Source organism: Crocuta crocuta, unplaced genomic scaffold, assembly GCF_008692635.1.
Source record: "Crocuta crocuta isolate KB4526 unplaced genomic scaffold, BGI_CrCroc_1.0 scaffold1439, whole genome shotgun sequence".
Lineage (NCBI taxonomy): Eukaryota > Metazoa > Chordata > Mammalia > Carnivora > Hyaenidae > Crocuta > Crocuta crocuta.
The window spans coordinates 115,559-137,872 of record NW_027531312.1 but is presented as its reverse complement, the minus strand read 5'-3'; the positions used below and the strand labels follow the sequence as shown (position 1 = coordinate 137,872).

The window sequence follows — 22,314 nt, the reverse complement described above, 5'->3', positions numbered from 1 at the left end:
CCAGGGGCCCAAGCCCCCCGGGAGGACAATGGCGGCAGGCGCGCTACTACTCTAGAAGTCCAGCCCGCCAGGAGCAAGCACAAAGAAGCAGTCTGAGAGCTCAGCCCCGCCGGGACCAGTTGGAGCGAGGGGACTTGGCGTGCAGGTATTTGGCGCACATGGTCGTTCTATGACCCGAGCAGAGGTTTTTCCCCGAGCGGAGGTTTTTCTGTTTCGTTCCGACTCTCTCTTTTTCCCTTCTCACTCCCCACAGAGGGGGATCGCCTCCGACCCTGGAGTCTCCGATCCCGGTCTGATTTTATCTTCCCCAGTTTGCACTCATGTTAGTAAGGCTTTCTCAGTGGATTCTGCGTCCTTTTTCTCCCAATCTCTCAGGTTTCGTAAGGTTTCCGATGGCTTCAGATCTTTACCGTGTGAGGTATGGGCGCAAGTGCAAGTACGGAGCTTCCTACTTCTCTGCCATCTTGCCGGAATCCCCCCTGTCTTCTGTCCATTTATTAATTGAACTGTTTGGTTGTTTTTGTTTTATTATGTTTTCTTTTGTTTTGTTATTGAGTTGTATGAGTTCCTAAAATATTTTGGATATTAAGTCCTTATCAGATGTATGGTTTGCAGATATTTTCTCCCATTCTATAGTTTGCCTTTTCATTCTGTTGATTATTTCTTTTGCAATACGAAGTTTTTAGTTCCCTGGTCTCATCTCACTTGTTTAATTTTGCTTTTGTTACTTGCTCTTTTGTTGTCATATCCAAAATATTGTCACTGAAACCAATGTCAAGGAGCTTTTCTCCCCGGTGTTCTTTTAGTAGTTTTATGCTTTTAGGTCTCACATAAGTCTTTAATTCATTTCGAGTTACTTTGTGTGAGTGTGTAAGATGGGGATTAAATTTCTCTATTTTGCATGTGATTATCAAGTATTCCCAACACCATTTATTGAAGAGACTTTCTACTCTCCCCACTGAATATTCTTGACTTCCTTGTCAAATATTAGTAGGCCATATATGTGTGAGTTTCTGAACTCTCAATTCTGTTCTGTTGGTCTATATGTCTGTTTCTATGCAAGTAAAACTATTTTGATTGCCCTAGCTTTGCAACAAAGTTTGAAATCATTAAGTGTGATTCTCCATGTTTTACGCTTCTTTCTCAAGATTGCTTTGGCTACCTGGGAACTTTAGTGGTTCCACATGAGCAATTAGGCAAGAAAAATATTTAAAAGACACCCAAATTATAAAGAAAAAATAAAATTATCTGTTTGCAGATAATGTGATCCTATATAGAGAAAATTCTAAATAATCCATTAAAAATCTAGTAGAAATAATAAGCAAATTCAATCAAATTTCAGGTTACAAAATCAACATATAAAAATGAGTTTCATTTCTACATACTAACAATGAACTATTTGAAAAAATCCAGGGTCTCCCAGCTGCAGGGTGACATTCTGCCCATGGTCATGTCCTTCTTTCTTAGGTGACAAAGTGAAAAGAGGTCTTAAAATTCTGGCCATTTCAGGGCACCTGGGTGTCTCAGATGGCATGATCTCACACTTTGTGAGTTCGAGCCCCATGTTGGGTTTTGTGCTGACAGCTTGGAACCTGGAGCCTGCATCGGATTCTGTGTCTCCCTCTCTATCTGCTTTTCCCTGTTCACACCGTCTCTCAAAAATGAATAAATGTCAAAACAAACAAACAAACAAACCCTGGCCATTTCGACACCAACATGAAGTAATACTGGTGGGTAATAAATACTTGTTCCAGAATTTCCTGCTATATTGGTTGACACTTTGTTAGTCCATAGCTTAGTTGGATTTCTTCCTCTGACTATTTCCTCCTTTCTTTCCAAAGTCTAACCTCTAATACACAACTTTCACTCCCACCTCCATCTTTCTATCTGCTTCTGGAAAACCTACCACATGACAGGAACATACTTCATTATAGGTGTCTTTTTTGTAGTTGTACTCTTTACAACAAGTTTATTGTCAAGTTGGTTTCCATATAACACCCAGTGCTCATCCCCACATGTGCCCTCCTCATTGTCCATCTCTCCCCCGTTACCCATCCCATCAGTCCTCACTTTGTTGTCAGCATTCAAGAGTCTCTCATGTTTTGGTCTATCCCTCCCCCCCGCAATTTCCCCCCTTCTTCTCCCCCATGGTCATCCATTAAGTTCCTCCTAATCCTCCTATACGTGCAAGCATATGGTATTTGTCCTTCTCTGCCTGACTTATTTCGCTCAGCATAACACCCTCAAGGTCCATCCATTTTGTTACACATGGCCAGATTTCATTGTTTCTCATTGGCATGTAGTATTCCATGGTATAGATAAACCACATCTTCTTGATCCATTCATCCATTGATGGACACTTAAGCTCTTTCCATGTTTTAGCTATTGTGGAGAGTGCTGCTATGAACATTGGGGTACATGTGCTCCTGTGCATCAGCATTTCTGTATCCCTTGGGTAAATTCTTAGCAGTGCTATTGCTGGGTCATAGGGGACTTCTATTGTTAATTTTTTGAGGAATCTCCACATTTTTTTCCCAGAGGAGCTGCACCAGGTTACATTCCCACCAATAGTGTAAGAGGGTGCCCGTTTCTCCACATCCTAGCCAGCATCTAGAGTTCTCTGATTTGCTTGCTTTAGCCACTGTGACTGGCTTAAGGTGGTATCTCAGTGTGGTTTGTATTTCCCTGATGAGGAGGGATGCTGAGCATCGTTTCATGTGTCTGTTGGCCATCTGGATGTCCTCTTTGGAGAAGTGTCTGTTCATATCTTCTGCCCATTTCTTCACTGGGTTGTTTGTTTTTCGGGCGTGTAGTTTGGTGAGTTCCTTATAGATTCTGGATATTAACCCTTTATCTGATATGTCATTTGCAACTATCTTTTCCCATTCCGTTGGTTGCCTATTAGTTTTCTGGGTTGTTTCCTTTGCTGTGCAGAAGCTTTTAATCTTGATGAGGTCCCAAGAGTTCATTTTTGCTCTTGATTCCGTTGCTTTGGAGATGTGTCAAGTAAGAAGTTGCTGCGGTGGAGGTCAAGGAGGTTGTTTCCTGCTTTCTCTTCTAGGGTTTTGATGGTTTCCTGTCTCATGTTCAGGTCCTTTATCCATTTTGAGTTTATATTTGGGAATGGTGTGAGAAAATGATCTAGTTTCATTCTTCTGCATGTTGCTGTCCAATTCTCCCAACACCATCTGTTAAAAAGGCTGTCTTTTTTCCATTGGATATTCTTTCCTGCTTTGTCAAAGATCAGTTGGCTGTATACTTTTGGGTCCACTTCTGAGTTCTCAATTCTGTTCCATTGGTCTATGTGTCTGTTTTTGTGCCAATACCATACTGTCTTGATGATGACAGCTTTGTAGTAGAGGCTAAAGTCTGGGATGGTGATACCTCCCATTTTGGTTTTATTCTTCAGTATTACTTTGCTATTCGGGGCCTTTTGTGGTTCCATACAAATTTTCNCTTTGATTTCCTTTTGTTGTCTGATGGCTGATGCTAGGATTTCCAGCACTATTTTAAACAACAGCAGTGAGAGTGGACATCCCTGTCATANCTTCAATTTCCTTCATAGGTTTTCTATAGTTTTCATCATACAGATCTCTTATATCCTTGGTTAGGTTTATCCCTAGGTATTTCATGGTTTTCCTGTGCAATTGTGAATGGTTTCTTGATTTCTCTTTCTGTTGCTTCATTGTTGGTGTATAAAAATGCAACCGATTTCTGTACATTGATTTTGTACCCTGAAACTTGGCTGAATTCTTGGATCAGTTCTAGTAGGCTTCTGGTGGAGTCTGTCGGGTTTTCAATGTAGAGGATCATGTCATCTGCGAAAAGTGAAAGTTTGACTTCTTCTTTGCCAATTCTGATGCCTTTGATTTCCTTTTGTTGTCTGATGGCTGACGCTAGGATTTCCAGCACTATTTTAAAGAACAGCAGTGAGAGTGGACAGCCCTGTCATATTCCTGATCGCAGGGGGAAAGCTCTCAGTTTTTCCCCGTTGAGGATGTTGTTAGCTGAAGGCTTCTCAGAGATGGCTTTTATGATGTTTAAGTAAGTTCCTTCTATCCTGACTTTCTCGAGAGTCTTTATTAAGAAGGGATGCTGTATTTTGTTAAATGTTTTTTCAGCATCTATCGACAGAATCATGTGGTTTTTATCTTTTGTTGAGGTGGTGTATCACATTGATATATTTGCAAATATTGAACCAGTCCTGTAACCCTGGAATGAATCCCACTTGATCCTGCTGGACAATTCTTTTTATGTGTTGTTGGATTTGATTCGCAAGGATCTTGTTGAGAATTTTTGCATCCGTATTCATCAAGGATATTGACCTATAGTTTTCTCTTTTTTTGCTGGATCTCTGTCTGGCTTGGGAATCAGAGTGATGCTGGCTTCATAAAATGAGACCAGGAGTTTCCCTTTGATTTCTATTTTTTGGAATAGCTTGAGAAGAATTGGTATTAATTCTATTTTAAACGTCTGGTATAATTCCCCAGGGAAGCCATCATGTCCAGGGCTCTTATTTGTTGAGAGATTTTTGATCACTGATTCGATTTCTTCCCTAGTTATGGGTCTGTTCAGATTTCCTATCTCTTTCTATGGGTAGTGAGTGTGTGTTTAGGAATTTGTCCATTTCCTGTAAGTTGTCCAATTTGTTGGCATATAATTTTTCATAGTATTCCCTGATAATTGCTTGTATTTCTGAGGCGTTGGTTGTAATCCGTCCATTTTCATTCATGATTTCCTCTATTTGGGTGCTCTCTCTTTTCTTTTTGAGAAGCCTGGCTAGAGGTTTGTCAATTTTGTTCATTTTCTCAAAGAACCAACTCTTGGTTTCATTGATCTGTTCAATTGTTTCTTTGGTCTCTATGTTGTTTATTTCTTCTCTAATTTTTACTATTTCTCTTCTACTGCTGGGTTTAGGGCATTCTTGTTGCTCTGCCTCTAGTTCCTTTAGGTGAGCTGTTAGATTTTGGACTTGTGCTTTTTCTAATTTCTTGAAATAGGCCCGGGGTGCAATGTACTTTCCTCTTAGGACTGCTTTTGCCACATAGCATAAATTTTGAATTGTTGTGTTTCCATTTTCATTCGTTTCCATATATTTTTTAATTTCCTCTCTAATTGCCTGATTGGCCCATTCATTCTTTAGTAGGGTGTTCTTTAACCTCCATGTTTTGGGAGGTTTTCCATACTTCTTCCTGTGATTGATTTCACGTTTCAATGCATTATGATCTGAGATTGTGTATGGTATGATCTCAATTCTTTTATATTTACTGAGGGCTGCTTTATGTCCCAGTATGTAATCTATCTTGGAGAATGTGCACTTGAGTAGAAAGTGAATTCCCTGGCCTCAGGATGTAGGGTTCTAAACAGATCTGTCAAATCCATCTGGTCCAATGTGTCTTTCAAGTCCATTGTTTCTTTAATGATTTTCTGTTTGGTTGATGTATCCATTGCTGTAAGCAGAGTATTAAAGTCCCCTACTATTAGAACATTCGTATCTATAAGATTGTTTCTGTTTGTGATTAATTGTTTTAAATATTTAGGTGCTCCCATATTCGGTGCCTAGACATTTATGATTGTTAGTTCTTCTTGATGGATAGACCCTGTAGTTATTATATAATGCCCTTCTTCATCTCTTATAATTGTCTTTAATTGAAAGTCCAGTTTTTCTGATATAAGTATAGCTATGCCAACTTTCTTTTGACTTCCCATAGCATGATAGATATTTCTCCATCCCCTTACTTTTAATCTGAAGGTATCTTTCAATCTGAAATGAGTTTCATGTAGACAGCAAATAGATGGACTTTGGTTTTTTATCCATTCTGCTACCCTATGTCTTTTGATTGGAGCATTCAGCCCATTTACATTCAGTGTTATTATTGAAATACATGGGTTTAGAGTCGTTGTGTCCTTTGTGGGGTTCATGCTAGTGGTGGTGTCTCTGGCATCTTCATTCCTTGCAACACTTCCCTCAGAGTGTCCCTCTCAGGATTTCTTGTAGGGCTGGCTTAGTGGTAACAAATTCTTTCAATTTCTGTTCATTTGGAAAGACTTTTATCTCTCCTTCTATTTTGAATGAGAGGCTTGCTGGATAGAGGATTCTTGGCTGCATATTTTTTCTGTTCATCACATTGAAGATCTCCTGCCATTCTTTTCTGGCCTGCCAAGTTTCAATAGATAGGTCTGTCACCCCTCTGATAGGTTTCCCTTTGTATGTTAGGGTCCTTTTCTCCCTACCTGCTTTCAAATTTTTCTCTGTCCTTATATTTTCCCATTTTACTATGCTATGCCGTGCAGAAGATTGATTCAAATTATGTCTGAAGGGAGTTCTCTGTGCCTCTTGTATTTCCACATTTACTTCCTTCCCCAGGTTGGGGAAGTTCTCTGCTATAATTTGTTCCAGGACTCCTTCAGCACCTTTCCCTCTCTCTTCCTCTTTTGGGATTCCTGTGATACAGATGTTGCGTTTGACCATATTGCTGAGCTCTTGAACTCTTCTTTCATGTTCCTGGATCAGTTTGTTTCTTTTTTTCTCAGTTTCCTCTTTTTCTATAATGGTGTCTTCTTCTAAGTCACTTATTCTCCTTTCTGCCTCTTCAATCCGTGCATTGGAGGCCTCTAATTTATTATGTATCTCATTTATCGCATTTTAAAATTCATCACGCCTATTTTTATGCTCCATGTTGTTGGTAGCCATAGTTTCTTTCATGTCCTCTATGCTTTTTTCAAGACTAGCAATGAATTTTATGATTATTGTTCTAAAATCAGTTCTAAAAGCAGTTATGCTGCTTATATCTGTTTTGAGCAGTTCTTTAGCTGTCAATTCTTCTAGGAATTTCTTTGGAGTAGAGCTCTTTCGTTTCGTCATTTTGGTTAGCTGTCTATCTCTTGTTAGTTTTAAAAACTTGTTATGCTCTCTGCACCGGTGAGCGCTGCAGACCAAGAAGACTCTTTGACTGTCCAGGGTCTATCCTTTCAGAAAGTGTTTTTTGAACTCTCTTGTTGAGACCTTGGTTATTTAATTTTTACTTGTAGTGATATTTGGGACTCCACCATGTGTACTTTGGCTTGTTTCTTGAGGTAGCCCTGGAGAAGTAAACAGACAGACAAACACACAGGGAACAGAGGCAAACAAATGCGCAGACAAATCCAACAAACATGCAAACCGAGAGGGAAAATGAAAAAGTTAAGAGGAAAGACGGAGAAGCGAAGGCGAATAATAGAAAATAAAAGACATTAAAAAGTCAGAAAGAAGAAAAGAAAAGGAAAAAAGAAGAAAACCGATGGACAAAGAACGGTTTAAAGCATGTAACCAGCATTCCCAGCTACAATTAAATAGCCAGGTGTATGCAGTGCTGGTTGAAGAGCATAGAAAAGGAGAGGGAAGACAGGGCGGGGATGAGGCAAAATTAGAAATAGAATGAAAGGCAGAAGGGATAAGAAGCTTTTCTCAAAGAGCTAAAGGGTGGAATACGGTTGGAGAGGTGAGAGAAGAACACTGGTGTAGAAACTATATAGTCTAATTACTCCTGAAAGAAAGAGATGAAAAGGTAGGTAAGTGTAGAATTTACATCTACAAAATGGACTAAATGTGACTTTTTAAGCAAGCCGGTGACCAGAATTAATCAGGTCAGTGTTCCGGAAAAAAGAGGAAAAAAAAAAAAAGAGGAGGACAGCTCTCTAGCAGTGATGGACGTGGTTTTATCCAATATGTCAGGCGGGAGTTCTGCCTTGGCGGTTGTGGGGAGGAGAGTGGCAGTGCTCCAGTCCCTTCTTGAACCAAGTGCTGCACCTACCTTTTCTGGTTGTGTAAACTCCCTGTGCCAGGAGCGCAGCCAATGTGGGTGTGCTCTTTAACCCAGGCCAGGCTTAGTTTCCAAATCTCAGTGCACGCACCCCACTGAAATTGCCTTAGACACAACTTAGCATGCGATCCCCTCAAGGCAATTCCAAGCCTCTTGCCTAGCCCTGGAAGTTGAGCCAGAATCACTGCTCTCTTTTCCTCCAGGTCGGGTTGGCGAGCAAGGACGGGGGTTTGCCTGGGGGGTGCTTTGGGTCCGCTGGAGAGGTGGAAACCGCGCCCCTCTGTGTGTTGTCACTCAAAACACGAACTCGCGGGCAAATCTCCCAGTTTTAAGCCCTTTGCCTCCCCTCTAGGGATCCAGCCAATCCAGGATCATGGACGCGCAGTCAGGCACGCGGCCCCTCTAGGGGTCCAGCCGAGCCAGGAGCACAAAGGAGCAGTCACCGTGCGACCCCTCTAGGATGAGTTGGCGCTTGGGGATTTGGCTTGCAGGGATTTGGCTCTCAGGGATTTGGCACACACGGTCTTTCCGTGTCCAGAGCGAAGGTTTTTCTGTTCCCCAGCGACATGGACCGTGTCTTGAGTAGTTTTGACCTCTCTCTTTCCCCTCTCACTCCCTGCAGAGGGGGATAGCCCCCGTCCCTCTGAGTCTCTGATCCCCAGTTCGCACTCACATTAGAAGACTTTCTCAGTGGATTCTGCATCCTTTTTCTCCCAATCTCTTGGATTCTGTAATGTTTCCTTTGGCTTCAGATCTTTTCCGTGTGAGATATGGGGGTGAGTGCAATGTATGGAGCTCCCTACTTCTCCACCATCTTGACCCCTATCCCATTATCAGGTGTCTTGACCATCTGTGAAAGTATAAATTTCCCTGCTCCACAAGAACATAAGTGTTCTGGATAGAGAGCACATGGAGGTGATAATCATGACTTTCTGCTGAAAAAATCATGCTGGGACTATGTGAAAGGTTGCAAGATGGTGTGTCAAACTATAGGTCATTCTGAGATCAGAACAGAATGTAGGTTAATTAACGGCACAAAATTAATTTGGACACCAAAATGGTTCTTGATCCCAACTTCACATCAGAGAAAAAACTCAGTTTGTGGTAAACTTAAAACAAAGCTATTGTAAAATAACAGAGGGATTTGTATTCACCAATTTGGGATTTAAAATTTTCTTACATATTACACACAAGCAAGAACCATAAATAAAACTTCTTTAAAAACAACTTATTTTGTGAAAAATATAATTAAAAGAATTTTTTAAAAACCAACCGTAGAGTAGCAAAGATATCTGCCATGTTATATTTGATACAAGACTCATATCAATAATTTATAAATAACACCCAAAAAATCAACTAAAAAATAACAACTCACTATTTATAACGGGCAAAAGACTAAAACAGGTCTTTCGCAAGAGGCGACTGACCAATAAATATATAAAAATGTGTGCACATTATTGGTTATCAGGGAAATGCGAATTAAAACTACAGTGAGGGGGGCGCCTGGGTGGCTCAGTTGGTTGAGCATGCGACTTCGGCTGAGGTCATGATCTCACCGTTTGTGGGTTCAATCTCCGCATTGGGCTCTGTGGTGACAGCTCAGAGCCTGAGCCTGTTTCAGATTCTGTGTCTCCCTCTCTCTCTCTCTCTGACCCTCCCCTACTCAAGATCACTCTCTCTCTCTCTCTCTCGGAAATAAATTTTATTTATTAAAAAAAATAANACGCTTAACCGACTAAGCCACCCAGGCGCCCCTAGAAAAAAATTTTTTAAGCGGCACCTGGGTGACTCAATCGGTTAAGCGTCCGACTTTGGCTCAGGTCATGATCTCATGATTAGCGGGTTCGAGCCCCGCGCCCCAAATCAGGCTCTGTGCTGACAGCTAGCTCAGAGCCTGGAGTCTGTTTCATATTCTGTATCTCCCCCTCTCTCTGACCCTACCCTGCTCATGCTCTCTCTCAGAAATAAATACAACATTAAAAAAATTTTAAACCACAGTGAGAAACCACTATACACTCAGTAGACTGACTTAATAAAATCCCTGAAACTACCCAGTGTGGTTAAAGATGTGAACCAGTTGAGACTCGTGAACTACCAGTGGAATATAAAATTATGTAATCACTTCAGAAAATACCTACCTGTATCTACTACCATTGATGAATATAGTCTTTCCAAGGAATTATAGTCGTAGTTAGTCCAAATTCATTATGTATGTGCACACAACGATCAACTGAACATGTACCAGAATGATCAGAGTAGCAGATCTCCCATAGCCCCAGCTACTACTATCCTACTATTTTACTATTAAGGGTAGAAAAGTAAATGTGGGGTATATACATACAATGGGATACTATCTAGAAATAAAATGAACACACTACTCCTACATGCAAACACATGGATATTTCTCACAAACCTAATGATGGGCATAGATACCAAACACAAGGAGAACACGGAGTAGGATTCCACTTATATAAAGGTTACAACTGGGTAAAATACTCTAGGAGCTAGACTGCATAAGGGCACAAAAGAGGCTTTGCTGTGCTGGTAAAAGTGTGTTTCTTGTTCTGGGTGGTAATTATAATGGTGAAGTTACTTTGCAACAAATCCATTGAGCTAACATTTATACTCCAGGTATATTTCTTTATGTAAATTTACTTCAAGGGGCGACTGGGTGACACTCTTGGTTAAGCATCCGACTTTGGCTCAGGTCATGATCTCATGGTTTGTGAGTTTGAGCCCCTCGTCAGGCTCTGTACTGAGAGCTCAGAGCCTGGAGCCTGCTTCACATTCTGTGTCTCATTCTCTGCCTTCTGCACCCCCACTTGTGCTCTGTCTCTCAAAAATAAACAAATGTAAAAAAACAATGACTTCAATAAGTTTTTTTTACTAAAACAAATGCTCCTTGAATTATTTTCTGATGGTCTATTTAGGCTTATACATTTTCCCAATACTGTTTTCTTACTCATTGTAGCAATAATTATGTGATCAAATAAATTTAAATTAATCTGTAATTAAAGTAAATTGAATCTCATCATTTGCTTTATGAAAAAAGGAATACATCTGTGTGTTTATCTGTATATCATTTATGCATATATCTATGACTAAAATCTAACATAGTAGATTTTTACAATTTTTTCTAAGTAGAATGGTGTGTGTTGAGTTAATGGTTTTAATCTGGAAATGAAAATTACTCTTCATCAGGGACACATCATTAAATTGCCTGTGACATCATCTACCTCCTGGTGCAGAAACTGGGGAATATGACATTGAGTCTATGGTTTAATCTCTTGGATATCTATGTGCCATAAAATTGCAAAGGATGAAATTTACTTCCCAAATAATTCACTCTTCAATGGGGGAATATAGAACAAAATATAAATAATTAAAGTAAGTGTGATTATGACAGAGGTAGTAATAGCTGACATTGACTGAGTGCTTAGTATATGTCGAGTACTAATCTAAGGGATTTATATTTAAACCTCACAATAACTGTATGCAATGGTGATTATCATTACATGCATTTTAGAGATATGGAATACAAGGTGCAATGAGGTTAAATTCTAAGCCAAGTACCCAAGTTCCAGTATTCAAGCTTCAATATTCAATATATATACATATATATTGAAAACGAGAGAGAGAGAGAAAGCAGGAGAGGGGCAGAGGGAGTGAGTCCAAGTGGGCTCCATGCTGTCAGCAATGAACTCAACACAGGGCTCGATCCCATGACTGCAAGAGCATGACTTGAGCCAAAATCAAGAATCAGACAATCAACTGAGCCACCCAGGTGCCCCAGCACTCATGCTTTTAATCACATGTAAGCTGTATTGTCATTTTTTCTATGGGAAAAGGGAGTAAGACTTTTGGCTTCCAGATAATTGGCATTATGATTCCTGTCCTCCATATCTTAACTCATAATTTGATGAAAAGGCACTCCCATCCTTGCTCTGTCTTCTTATAGAGAACACGGGGATGAATATAGATGGAGGAGAAAGAGGAAATCAGGGCCTGGAGAGGGCAGCTTCTTTCTGTGAGACAGGGCTCTGGGTCACACATCAAGATTAGGGGAAAGATGATAGAATGGGAAGAACTCTTACTTCACCAAAGTAATGTCTTTCTCTCCTCTAATTTGCACTCATTCCTCATTTTAGGAAGAAGGATTGGGAGTTCCCACACACATATGGGGAAAATGCTTTCCCAAGAACTCTGTTTCAGTCCCCATTCCTAACTGGTCGGCTTGTCCTTCCATATGCCAATAGATATTAACAACAAATCACTCTCCTAGCAACAGAGCTTAAGTAAAAGCCAGGACATAGACAGAGACCTTGGGGACTTCTGTGTAAAGCCCCAGATCTCCAAAGTCAAGGATTCAAATAAAGATAAAAAGATGAACGAAGGGAGACACAAAGGGATGGAGGGGTATAGACAGGGAGGAGCAATGAGTGACCTAAATCAGGAATGGACCCTGAAGATAAGCTTCTGATGTCAATGCTCCTATCTGCCAGAATTTTGTGCAGACTATGAGAAGAATGCCATTTTCACTAAATCCTTGATGAGGCTAGAGACTACAGATTCACGCCTATGGAATGAGAGAAACAAAATTCAGATCAGTGAGAGTATGTAATGAATTTTCTCTCTGATGTCTTCCTGCAGGTATCAGAGTAGAGAGACAGGAAATAGGAAGCTGGTTTCTTGGCAAAGAGAATCTGATAATATTCTCAGTCAAGGGTATGTGGAGAAGAGGCATGAGTCTTTTTAAAATTTTTTTTAAATGTTTTATTTCTGAGAGAGAGAGAGACAGTGTGAGCAGGGGAGGGTCAGAGAAAGAGTGACACACACACAGAATCCGAAACAGGCTCCAGGCTCTGAGTTAGCTGTCAGCACAGAGCCCAACATGGGGCTCGAACCCATGAACTGTGAGATCATGACCTGAGCCAAAGTCGGATGCTCAACTGAGCCACTCAGGCACCCCAAGTCACGGGTCTTTAAGACTCTCCAACACCTCTAAACCTGATTTCTTTATCCTACCTCCTTAGATGTATCTAAGAAGGCCAAGGACAGATTCTGGAACATATGAAGCAAAGAAGATTTGTGGGAACAATCCAGATGGTAGGTGTAAACTTGGGGATGAATTACACATTTCTAATTCTTGCTTTTTCCATGCCTGAACCTGCAGCCTCTCTGGCCTCTGTTCAAGCCCTGTGATTTTCCTAATGGGCTTTCCCCCTAGAAAGCCAGATAACTGACAGGAATAGAATCTCTTCCAAAAGTACAAGAAGGGGTAGCTCTGTAATTATGAGGGCTTTGGATACTTTCTGGAATACAGTCACTACCATCCAAGACTGATAAGCCAAGTCAAGGTTAATCTTGGATGAAGTGTGGACAGTGTGTGCCTTTAGATTGGAGATGGCTGTTTGCATAGCTGTGTATCTTTAGCACCTGAAAAAGTACACAGAGTACAACAGGCATCCAGCTCCCTGCACTGAGGATAGGGTACAGTTTGTTCTCTCCATATCCCTTATAACAAACAACCCTGAGGGCATCCCTAAGTGCTGGGGATACACAGCTATGTATTCAGAATCAATCAACCACTTAGTAGGGTGTACCAATCAATCCGCATGCTTTGATGATTGGACAACCTGTTCAAAATCAGGTGTGTAAAATGGTCAGAAAATCAATCTGTTTGTGTCGGCAAACCAATCAATCAGGGACTAGAAAAGAGAACAAATCGTGCGCGAGGCATTCTACTAAGAAGTATAAATTGAGAACGGAGCCCTGTAGATAGGATAAACAGAAGAATGGATTATAAGTGTGAACTATCCAGAAAAGAATAACAGACAAAGGTTGGGAGATTTTTCATAAAGGAGGAGGAATTAAGTATTACGATAGAGGAAGTGTCAGGAAAAGGGAAGGAAAAGAGTCTACGGGAAACTGAAGGAACATGTGAAAGATAAAAATCTGAGAAGGCTCTCTGAGGTGTTTGCACAGAGCCCACAGTTAGGTAGTAGTGTTCAAGACTTTGGGCATGAACTTCTCAGTAATGAAAACTCAAGTCCACTCTAAGATTCTGGGAGATGATAGGTGGCTGCAGGGATGAGGCAAAAGTCTAAGACTTTTAACCCCCCAAAATTTACAGATAACCTCGTGTCCAACAAAATAGCTCTGGACAAATTAAGTAAAAATGTTCAGATTTTCAGTATGAAAACAGAAAAGAGAGCAGTAAGTTTGGATGTACTCCAAAATACTACATAGATTTCACCATTCTTGGAGTCTTTCTAATCCACAGTGCATAAACAGGGCTGTGCTATTTCCAGAATGTATCACCTTGGACATAGAACCATATGACTGGAGAATGGGGAAAGAGGCTGCTGTAAGGATTCTACTCCCCTCACCACCACCAAAAATGAGGCACATGTAGTGTCCTGATGTCCTGATACATAATGGAAACTCAGCAATTATTTATTCCTTACATTTCCTTTTTGAAGCTATCTCCTGTCCGGTGCCCCTACTCCTGCTTCTTTAACCTCACTGAGTATCTTCCAAGCGTTTCACTCAGAGGCAGGGGTCCGCTATTCCTCCTCTTACCCCTGTGAAGACAGACTTGCTTTTCCCTCCAACTACTCCAGCCCCAGGACTCCAGGCGTTAGCAGCCTGCAGGAGTCCCCACCCTCACTCACCACCTTCCCTCTCTTCTTTCTCTCTCCACATCCAAACACCAGCTTTTATCTACTCTTCAAGTGAATTCTAGGTTAGAACTTGCAGATACAGTTATATCCAGCCTCCTCAAAATCTCCATCATCTTATATCTGTTCTCCAAGTTTCTTAAGAAAATTTGACACATGTCCCAGAAAGAATGGATATTCATGGTGCATAGCCACCAGGAAGAACAGCAAGGAGGCTCTTCTCTGTAATGGTGACACCAGAACTTTAAAAGTGAAGAACACTGACCCCTTGCAAAGCACTTCCCCATTGGCAATCCCATTCCATTCTCACAACTTGTGTCCAGAGCATCACTGGCAAGGCAGAAATTGCTAGTACCATTTAAGGATCATGAAACCACAGCCCAAGATTAAATGACTTTCCCAATATTATTATTCCTAAAAAGAAGCAGAGCTAGAATATCAAATTCTTCTGAAGGTAAAAACCCAGTAATCTTATAGACCTTTTTTCATGGGGAAAAAGCTGTCCTAGGATTCGTATCCTAAATTCACACCAAATTTCTTTTCAAAGCATGTGAGATACACAGTCCATACCAACCAGAATAGAAAGAAGGTGACCCTCCTTTTCTCTGGATGATGCCACCAATGCATGTTTTAATTTTTACTCCCAGAGTTTGGCTACCTATACCAGGTGATGCCTGAAATTTGAATGTCACAGGGTTTTCTCACTTTTTTTAAATCTCACCACACTCCACACTTTTTAAAAAACTTTATCCTTGGGGCGCCTGGGTGGCTCACTCTGTTAAGCATCCGACTTCAGCTCAGGTAATGGTCTCGCGATTCCTGGGTTCGAGCCCCGCATTGGGCTCTGTGCTGACAGCTCAGAACCTGGAGCCTGCTTCAGATTCTGTGTCTCCCTCTCTCTCTGCCCCTCCCCCACTTGGGCTCTGTCTCTCTCTGCCTCAAAAAATTTTTTCTTCTCCTTGAACTTGCGTAAATAACTAATTTCGATCTTTGTACCTCCAAATAGGTGATATGCTAACAGTTATCTGCGCTGCTAAACAATAGTGCTCTCAAGTGTTTGTCATAAAACCCCCTTTTTATTGCTCATTTTTGTATCTGTACTATGAAATTTTGAATTCTTTGAGACGCATCACATCAATAACCATGATGCTCAGCAACATGGATTTTGAGGTCTATGTGTTTTGGAGATAAACCGAATTAGTTCATATCATTTTTATAGACACTCAAAAATCACTAGAGCTTCAAGTTTTTCTTCCAGACGTAATGAGTATTGGTCATTCCCTCAAATCAACTAAGTCTATTTGATTGATTGATTTTTTTGTTTATTTGTTTTGCCATTGGACGTTCATACTTGCTCTTCCAGAACTGCTTGGAATTAATTTTCTACTGATCTTTTAGGTTTAGTACACTCTGGGAAATATCACAAGTCAAGATAAAGAGCATACCGAAAAATACACTGTAAGTTCCAACACTATTATGGCATTATTCAAATACACTGATTTCTTCTTGTATTTTACCTTTATTTTCTTGGTTGTATAATTTATAAGGACATCAGCTAGTTCTATTCTGCCGACATTCCTGTATTTCTTGTATGTTGTCCAGTAACAGTGAATAATATGTAGAGTTCCTTATACATTCTATTCTCCCATACCTAGGAATCTCCACATAATGACTAAATTATCATCCTTGCTATCACTGGAAGTCAAGACTGATAAACATCTTATGAGCAGGTAGCACACTCAAGGGCAACTTTCACAGAAGAGCTTCTACTGCATTACCTGCAAGGCCTGCAATGTGGCTCAACACCACTACTTCCCTGTTTCTGCTTACTGGCTTTCCAGGTATGGAGAAGGTACACCACTGGATCTCCATCCCATTATTCGTGGTTTACATCTCCATACTTCTTGGTAATGGCACCCTTCTCTTTCTCATCAAGGATGATCATAGCCTTCATGAGCCCATGTACTATTTTTTAGCTATGCTGGCAGCCACAGACCTTGGAGTGACTTTGACCACGATGCCCACAGTTCTGGGTGTCCTATGGTTGAATCACAGAGAGATTGGTCATCAGGCCTGCTTCTCTCAGGCCTACTTTATCCATACTCTGTCTATCGTGGAGTCTGGTGTTTTACTTGCCATGGCCTATGACCGTTTCATTGCCATCCGCAACCCCTTGAGATATACTTCCATCCTTACCAACACCAAGGTAATGAAGATTGGGATGGGGGTATTGACAAGAGCTGGTCTGTCAATCATGCCAATAATTATTCGGCTTCACTGGTTTCCCTATTGTCGGTCCCATGTACTCTCTCACGCTTTCTGTCTACACCAAGATGTCATCAAGTTAGCCTGTGCTGACATCACCTTCAATCGTCTCTATCCAGTTGTGGTTGTATTTGCAATGGTCTTATTGGACTTTCTTATCATCTTTTTCTCCTATTTTTTGATCCTTAAGACTGTCATGGGCATCGCTTCTGGAGAAGAAAGGGCCAAGGCCCTCAATACATGTGTTTCTCACATCTGCTGTATCCTGGTCTTCTATGTCACAGTAGTTGGTCTAACATTTATTCATAGGTTTGGAAAACATGCTCCTCGTGTGGTCCACATCACGATGAGCTACATCTACTTCCTTTTCCCCCCTTTTATGAACCCTGTTATATATAGCATTAAAACCAAGCAGATCCAGAGTGGTATAATTCGCTTATTCTCTCTGCCTAATTCTAGAGCATAAATTTGACTCACTGCTCCCCAAGGAATAACTCAGGGGACCTGGACGAACTGACAGTTTTGTTGTTAGGAACGACTAGGGAAAGACAAGTCAGTGGAAACCTACCTCTCTCTGCTATTCAGAATATCATTTTACATGGCTCATTTATTGGTAGATAGTGTATGGCATAATATATGTACAAAACTAAGCATACGACTCAAGTGTCCAACTGATTTACTCTTTTCAGAGGTAACTCATCCTGTTTGGTAAGCATTGGATCTACATTATGGGTCTCTAACTGTTTGAATCAAAGCCCATTGTTTTTCCAAATGTTCTGAGTTTTCTTGGCTCTGATATATTTAGAAATGACAGTCTTAAACTCAAACATTCATCTATTTTTTTTTTTGCTAATATGAAAATAGCTGCTATTTCTAGAAAGCTGCAGTAAGTGAAATGATGAGACACCCTACCCTCAGTTCAATATGGTAACTCTAGGGAAACTATATCTAAGTCTGTCCAGTTAAATGTTTTATAAGTATTTATTAGATAATATTATTGTTAATAACATGTAAATATGTGTAAAATTATAATAACATAGATATAATTCCTAATCCAGATGACCACTGTCTTGATGAGCTAGTCCTACACACAGGGGAACAGAGATATATATTTTCAAATAGTAAGATGGTATTAAAGTTCCAGCTTGGCAATACACCACAGATAAGGCTAGACTGAAGTTCCCGGAATGTTAAAAATACCAGAATTGACAAACAGTTGGTCATAAGTGTGAGCGGGGAGGATGGAGGCAATGCCTGTGACAAGAAGATAAATGACATTTTCAGGTTACAAATAGCTATGAAAGTTTATTTTGCTCACAGTCTAGACATGGGGAGGAGTTCATGGTACTATGGGCAGCTGAAGAGTAGTACACATGACTCAGGTGACAGGTTTTAAACTGAATCAGAGAAGATGTTCTTAGGAACAGAAGATTGAGTATGAAATGCTGGGATTATACAAGGTGCCACCCAGTGACTAGCCACTTCCCTTTGTATAAAGGGAGCCTGTCACTGGGCTTTGTCATGCTGGCATTCAAAGCGGTCTCTGACTCCTGCCCACCTACCATTGCTCATAGGAAGGTAAGATTTTTCCAGAACTCTTGGGATTTATGAGTAGCATGGAGAAAATATACACGAAACCAGACCTTTAGCTCAGCTTCCAGGCTCGTAAATAATCTTCACCAGATCAGCTGAATGACTGTTTCTTTGTTTGGTCATTCATTCATGTATTTTTATTCAGGTCAGAAACTGCCACATGGATAATCCTTAATAAAATACAAATTTTTGATCAAAATGAATAAAACTTAAAGTGACCTATGTCCCTATGTGTCTGTTGGTTTGTTGGTTCTTCTTCTATTTTTTAAAGTTTATTTAAATATTTTGAGAGAAAGATTGTGTGAGTGTGAGAGGGGCAGAGAGAGAGGGAAATAGAGAATCTTAAGCAGGCTCCATGCTGTCAGCACAAAGCTCGATATGGGACTCAAGCCCATGAACCTGAACTGAGATCATGACCTGAGTTGAAATCAAGAGTCAGACACTCAACCGACTGAGCCACCTAGGTGCCTCAGTTCTTCTGATTATGTTTCTGAATCTGCATGTCATCTGAATGTCTCTGTTATTATGCCCTGTAACATCTCCCAACAGGTGGGCATCCTAAGTTGTATTCTCATGGAATACTAAAATACTAATACTAAATACTATTAGTATTAATACTAACACTAATACTAAAAATATTAGTAAGCTCACAATGCTTTACGTCATGATACATCTTTTCCCTGTGCTCTTGGGGAATCAATTCAGGGGGATCTAAACGCCATCAAAGGAAATCTTTCTTGACTTCCTCTATAGGCCCAGTGATCCTGGGGACTGCCATAGCAGATTAATATAAAGGGCACTAGGATAACAATATATTTCAGAAAGTCTTCAAATGGGTGCATTTGATTGACACCTCCAAAAGTTTCTCCCTTCCCTTTCTGTCCTTCCTTACCTTTCAGAGCTGGGATGGAGAGATCTGAGAAAGAGCTCATAAGAAATGCAGGACTGGGAAGTCAGTTTCTTTTGATGGAGGTGAGTCCTATGAAACAGAACAGAGTTCTGGGATCACGATGGTCCTAGCTGAACACACCTGGGTCAAGGGAGTTAAGGTGGGGAAATTTTCCTGATGGACCAATTTAATGCCCTCTTCTGACCTTTTTATCCACATATGTTTCAGTGTAGAGACAAAGTCCTTGGAGTTCTTAAAAAAAAAAAAAGATTGAAAAGGCCATCTTCCCTAACTTTTCATTCCTACCAGTATGTGATGCTTGAAATTAATCACCTTTCTGGTGACAAGGCTAATGCCCAAACCAGGATACAGCTCAAGACCTTGGGACACCACTGTACCAAAGCTCCAAATTCCCAAGGCTGGGAGAAGAAAGAAGGGAGGAGGCAGAAATGGGCTTTGGAGAGGACCTTCTGAAACAAATACTCCTTGAAGCTTGACTTCTGGATGGGACGTAAGCAGGAGGTATTGGAACCAAGACCTTGGTCAGGCTTAGGGGTCCAGGGTCACATCTATGGCACTGATGAACAAAAGACTCATGAACAGGTTAGTAAAAAGCTCTGGTGTGATTTGTCCTGGAAGGCTCAGTGTAGGGAATAAGTCATGGGTAGGATATAGAGAGTTGGTTTAATGAAACTTACAGAGAAAGGCAGTAATATGTCAGTCAAGAGGTGATAAGGCATAGGAATATATCCCAAAGACCCACCCCCAAAACTGAGCTCCCAAATAATCTCTTCTTGCAGATTTTTGGAATAGGGAAAAGCCAAAATCTGTCTTCCTTACAAGGCAGAGGTATTTTAGAAGAAAAACGCAAAAGACCTGTAGGAATAGAGGCAGAGAGCTCTAGAATTATTCAGAGCTCTGCAATGGATTATCTGTTTCCCCTGTTGCTCTCTTCAGTTATGTGTACGAGTTTCCTCTTAACCCCTGTGTGTGCCACCTGGCATTTACTCCTCCAGAGCTTAAATCAGGTTGAGGAGGGAGGCATTATAATGACCATGGGTATAGACTAACAGAAAGAACAACTTGCCAAATAGACGAGCCTCAGATTAAAGTGGAGGCAAACTTTGTGAATCTGACATTAGACACTTTACTGTAAATTGCTGCATATTCCCAGAAGTGGGCCTATTACCCATAGGGAGTTAAGGGTGAAAATTCTGCAACTAAAGGTAGAGTAGAGCTTCTTTGTTCACTCCCTTCTAAATTGAGGTCTAGGCACTGTAGATTTTAAGGATCTCAAACCCCACACAGATAGGGAGTAATAGTGGATCTGCTGCTGGGGTGGTGTGGGTAGGGGAAGGTGGTCACCATTTTTATCAGCGAGGGATGCTGGTAAAAAGGGGAAAAGCTGGATGCTCTGGATAGAAAGACATTCAGAGCCAGTATTCACTGGTATGAAAGTCAGGAATTTCAGTTCATGGCTTGGGAAAGTATAACTATTATGTACTGAGCCTTATATTGAGAATTTGGTGACTAAATTGCATCTACTAGACACCATGTATCAGAACTCAACACCAGTGCTACCCCCTTTCTGCTGACCGGCTTCATGGGCCTGGAAAAGGCACACCACTGGATCACTATCCTGTTATCTGTCATCTATATCTCCATACTTCATGGCAATGGCATTCTTCTATTTCTCATCAGGGTTGACCATAACCTCCATAAGCTCATATACTATTTCTTAGCCATGCTGGCAACCACAGACTTTGGGATGACCCTGGTTACAATGCCTACAATGCTGTGTGTGATGTGGATAAATCATAGGGAAATCAGACATGGTTCCTGCTTTCTCCAAGCCTATTTCATCCACAGTTTCTCCATCATAGAGTCTGGGACTTTGCTTGCTATGGCCTATGATCGGTTCGTTGCCATCTGCAATCCACTGAGATATACTTCCATTCTTACCAACACCCAAGTGATAAAGATTGGAGTGGGAATTTTCATGAGGGAATTTGTTCTCATCTTGCCTCCAATATTGCCTCTCTATTGGTTTTCCTACTGCAGATATCATGTCTTCTCTCATGCATTCTGCCTCCACCAGGATGTTATCAAATTAGCCTGTGCTGACATCATCTTCAGTCAACTGTATCCTATTGTGGTGGTATTTTCTATGCTCCTAATAGACTTCCTGATAATCTTTTGCTCCTATATTTTGATTCTCAAGACTGTCATGAGCATTGCATCTGGAAAGAAGAGGTACAAGGCACTCAACACATGTGTCTCCCACATCTGCTGTATCTTGATCTTCTATGTCACTGTTTTAGGTTTGACATTCATCCACCAACTTGGGAAGAATGTTCCCCAACTAATACACATCACAATGAGCTACATCTACTTTATTTTCCCTCCTTTTATGAACCCTGTAACTTATACTACTAAAACTAAGCAGGTTTGCAGTAGTATACTCCAAGTATTCCTTCTGCCCCCATCAAGAACATGACATTTACCTTCTCCTGTCTGGGAAAGGGCTAAGAGATTAAAAACATAAAGATAACTGGATGGACATAAATTTCTAAGAAACACATGAAAATAAATGGACAAATGTCAGAAAAAAAAATCTTTCAGATACAACTTCTTTTTTGTTACTCCCTTCCCCCCCCCCCCATGAGGATGAAATGTAATAAGTCATGTAAAGCAGTAAACACAATGCAAGGTGCTTAACGTAGGTTCAATTAATATTCATTTTGTAGTAAATGCTCTCATTCTATTTGCAGCAGCTATGATGTGACTCTGAACTCATGGACTCTGAGTGGCATGGTCCAACAAATTCTTGGTTGTTTTTTTATATGGAGTGGACATCCTTACAACCATTAAATTTGTCGTGTCCCATGTGTGCAACAGCTGCCTTTCCTAGAACTTTGTCATCAGGGAAGCAGAGAGTCTTTCTTAGCTAATTTCCAAATGATTGTTCTTGAACACAGTACAACAGGAAGACAACAGCACATGCAAAATAGAAACGCTCTATTTTTGCACAGTGAAGTGAATTCAACTCAAGAAGCAAATCAATTCCTGATTCAGAGGAAGAAGT

General features: G+C 40.7%; 2 protein-coding genes across 2 annotated transcripts; both read left to right on the top strand.

The window, feature by feature from the left end:
* Window positions 1-16,274: 16,274 nt before the first annotated feature.
* On the top strand, window positions 16,275-17,213 carry LOC144237981 (olfactory receptor 51B6). The gene has a single exon (XM_077771699.1). It carries the CDS (start codon window positions 16,275-16,277, stop codon window positions 17,211-17,213), a length of 939 nt encoding a protein of 312 aa, XP_077627825.1.
* Window positions 17,214-19,809: 2,596 nt separating this feature from the next.
* Window positions 19,810-21,726, top strand: LOC144237971 (olfactory receptor 51B6-like). Its single transcript, XM_077771687.1, has 2 exons — window positions 19,810-19,832; window positions 20,778-21,726. Exons 1-2 carry the CDS (start codon window positions 19,810-19,812, stop codon window positions 21,724-21,726), a joined length of 972 nt encoding a protein of 323 aa, XP_077627813.1.
* The last annotated feature ends 588 nt before the right edge of the window (window positions 21,727-22,314 follow it).

Bases quoted from the DNA above. Each gene is read 5' to 3' on its own strand.
- LOC144237981 (XM_077771699.1), top strand. From the start codon at position 16,275: ATGTGGCTCAACACCACTACTTCCCTGTTTCTGCTTACTGGCTTTCCA.
- LOC144237971 (XM_077771687.1), top strand. From the start codon at position 19,810: ATGAACAAAAGACTCATGAACAG. The intron at 19,833-20,777 runs GTTAGTAAAAAG...TGCATCTACTAG, and splicing joins AACAAAAGACTCATGAACAG to ACACCATGTATCAGAACTCA.